The sequence below is a fragment of the Hippocampus comes genome, unplaced genomic scaffold (genome assembly GCF_001891065.2).
Source record: "Hippocampus comes isolate QL1 unplaced genomic scaffold, H_comes_QL1_v1.1 scaffold315, whole genome shotgun sequence".
NCBI classification, from domain to species: Eukaryota; Metazoa; Chordata; class Actinopteri; order Syngnathiformes; family Syngnathidae; genus Hippocampus; species Hippocampus comes.
In genome coordinates this window covers 340,760-341,603 of record NW_017805539.1, presented here as the reverse complement: position 1 = coordinate 341,603, position 844 = coordinate 340,760, and the positions used below count along the sequence as shown (strand labels likewise).

General features: G+C 40.3%; 1 protein-coding gene across 1 annotated transcript in view; it reads right to left on the bottom strand.

Annotated features, from left to right (window-relative positions):
• Positions 1-844, bottom strand: part of efna3b (ephrin-A3b) — a 78,197-nt gene that overhangs the window by 8,775 nt on the left and 68,578 nt on the right. Inside the window, exon 5 of the mRNA XM_019878727.1 lies at positions 581-658. Within this exon, the coding sequence (XP_019734286.1) occupies positions 581-658 (78 nt within the window). The remainder of the gene's footprint in view (positions 1-580; positions 659-844) is intronic.

Sequence of the window (844 nt, the reverse complement as noted above, 5' to 3'; positions counted from 1 at the left end):
CCCCCCACAAATCTTGTTCTGTCACTGTACGTCCTCTTAGTAATTTCAGTAAGCTGCTTTTTATCTCTTTACTTTGTTTCTAAATGTCTTGAACGGTTTTGTTTGTCAACGCTTTTAAACGTTGAATTTATAATTATGCGATACACATTGAGTTACCTTGTGTATGAAATGGACAATATACAGTAAATAAAACTTCCAGGTGTGGCCTTACAATCTTTTGGCACGTTTTTTTTTTTTTTTTTAATCCAGAAGCTACTGATAAAAAAACAAAATTTGGCATGAGGATGGCTCATCCGAGCTTGAAGATACTTTAACATGTCTTCAAATATGCAGCTATAATTTATGACAAGCAGTAAAAGAAAATGTCAACATGAGAGGGAACTTGTTGTGCCTTGTTAGTAAAAGATTTCCACCTATCGGAACAAATGACACTCATGCTCTTTTATGACATTTGGCATGAACGCTGACGACCCAACTGTAATTCCAGTGTGAAGAAGTATGAGTGTGTCTTGTTCCAATGAAAACGTGTCTCAAAGATGTTTTCTACACTTGCTCAGGTGCGGAAAAGAAAATGACTCACCAACATCGTCCATCTTTAGGCCCGGTCTAAGCGTGTAGTCTGCCTCTGTTGGTTCTGGCTCATCGTCTACATCAGAGGCTAAGTGAAAGAGAGAGAGGGCACAGGAGCAAAGGTTAAACTATTGACCAAAGGGCTTTTAATTACTTCTAACTGGAGAGCTTGACAGACGCGTGCATGAGAGTAGCAAAGGGAAGAGCACAGGGGTTAACAAAATGGCCAGGAGCGCTTTGACTGACAAGCCATGGCAGCACTGTGAGAGCAGAG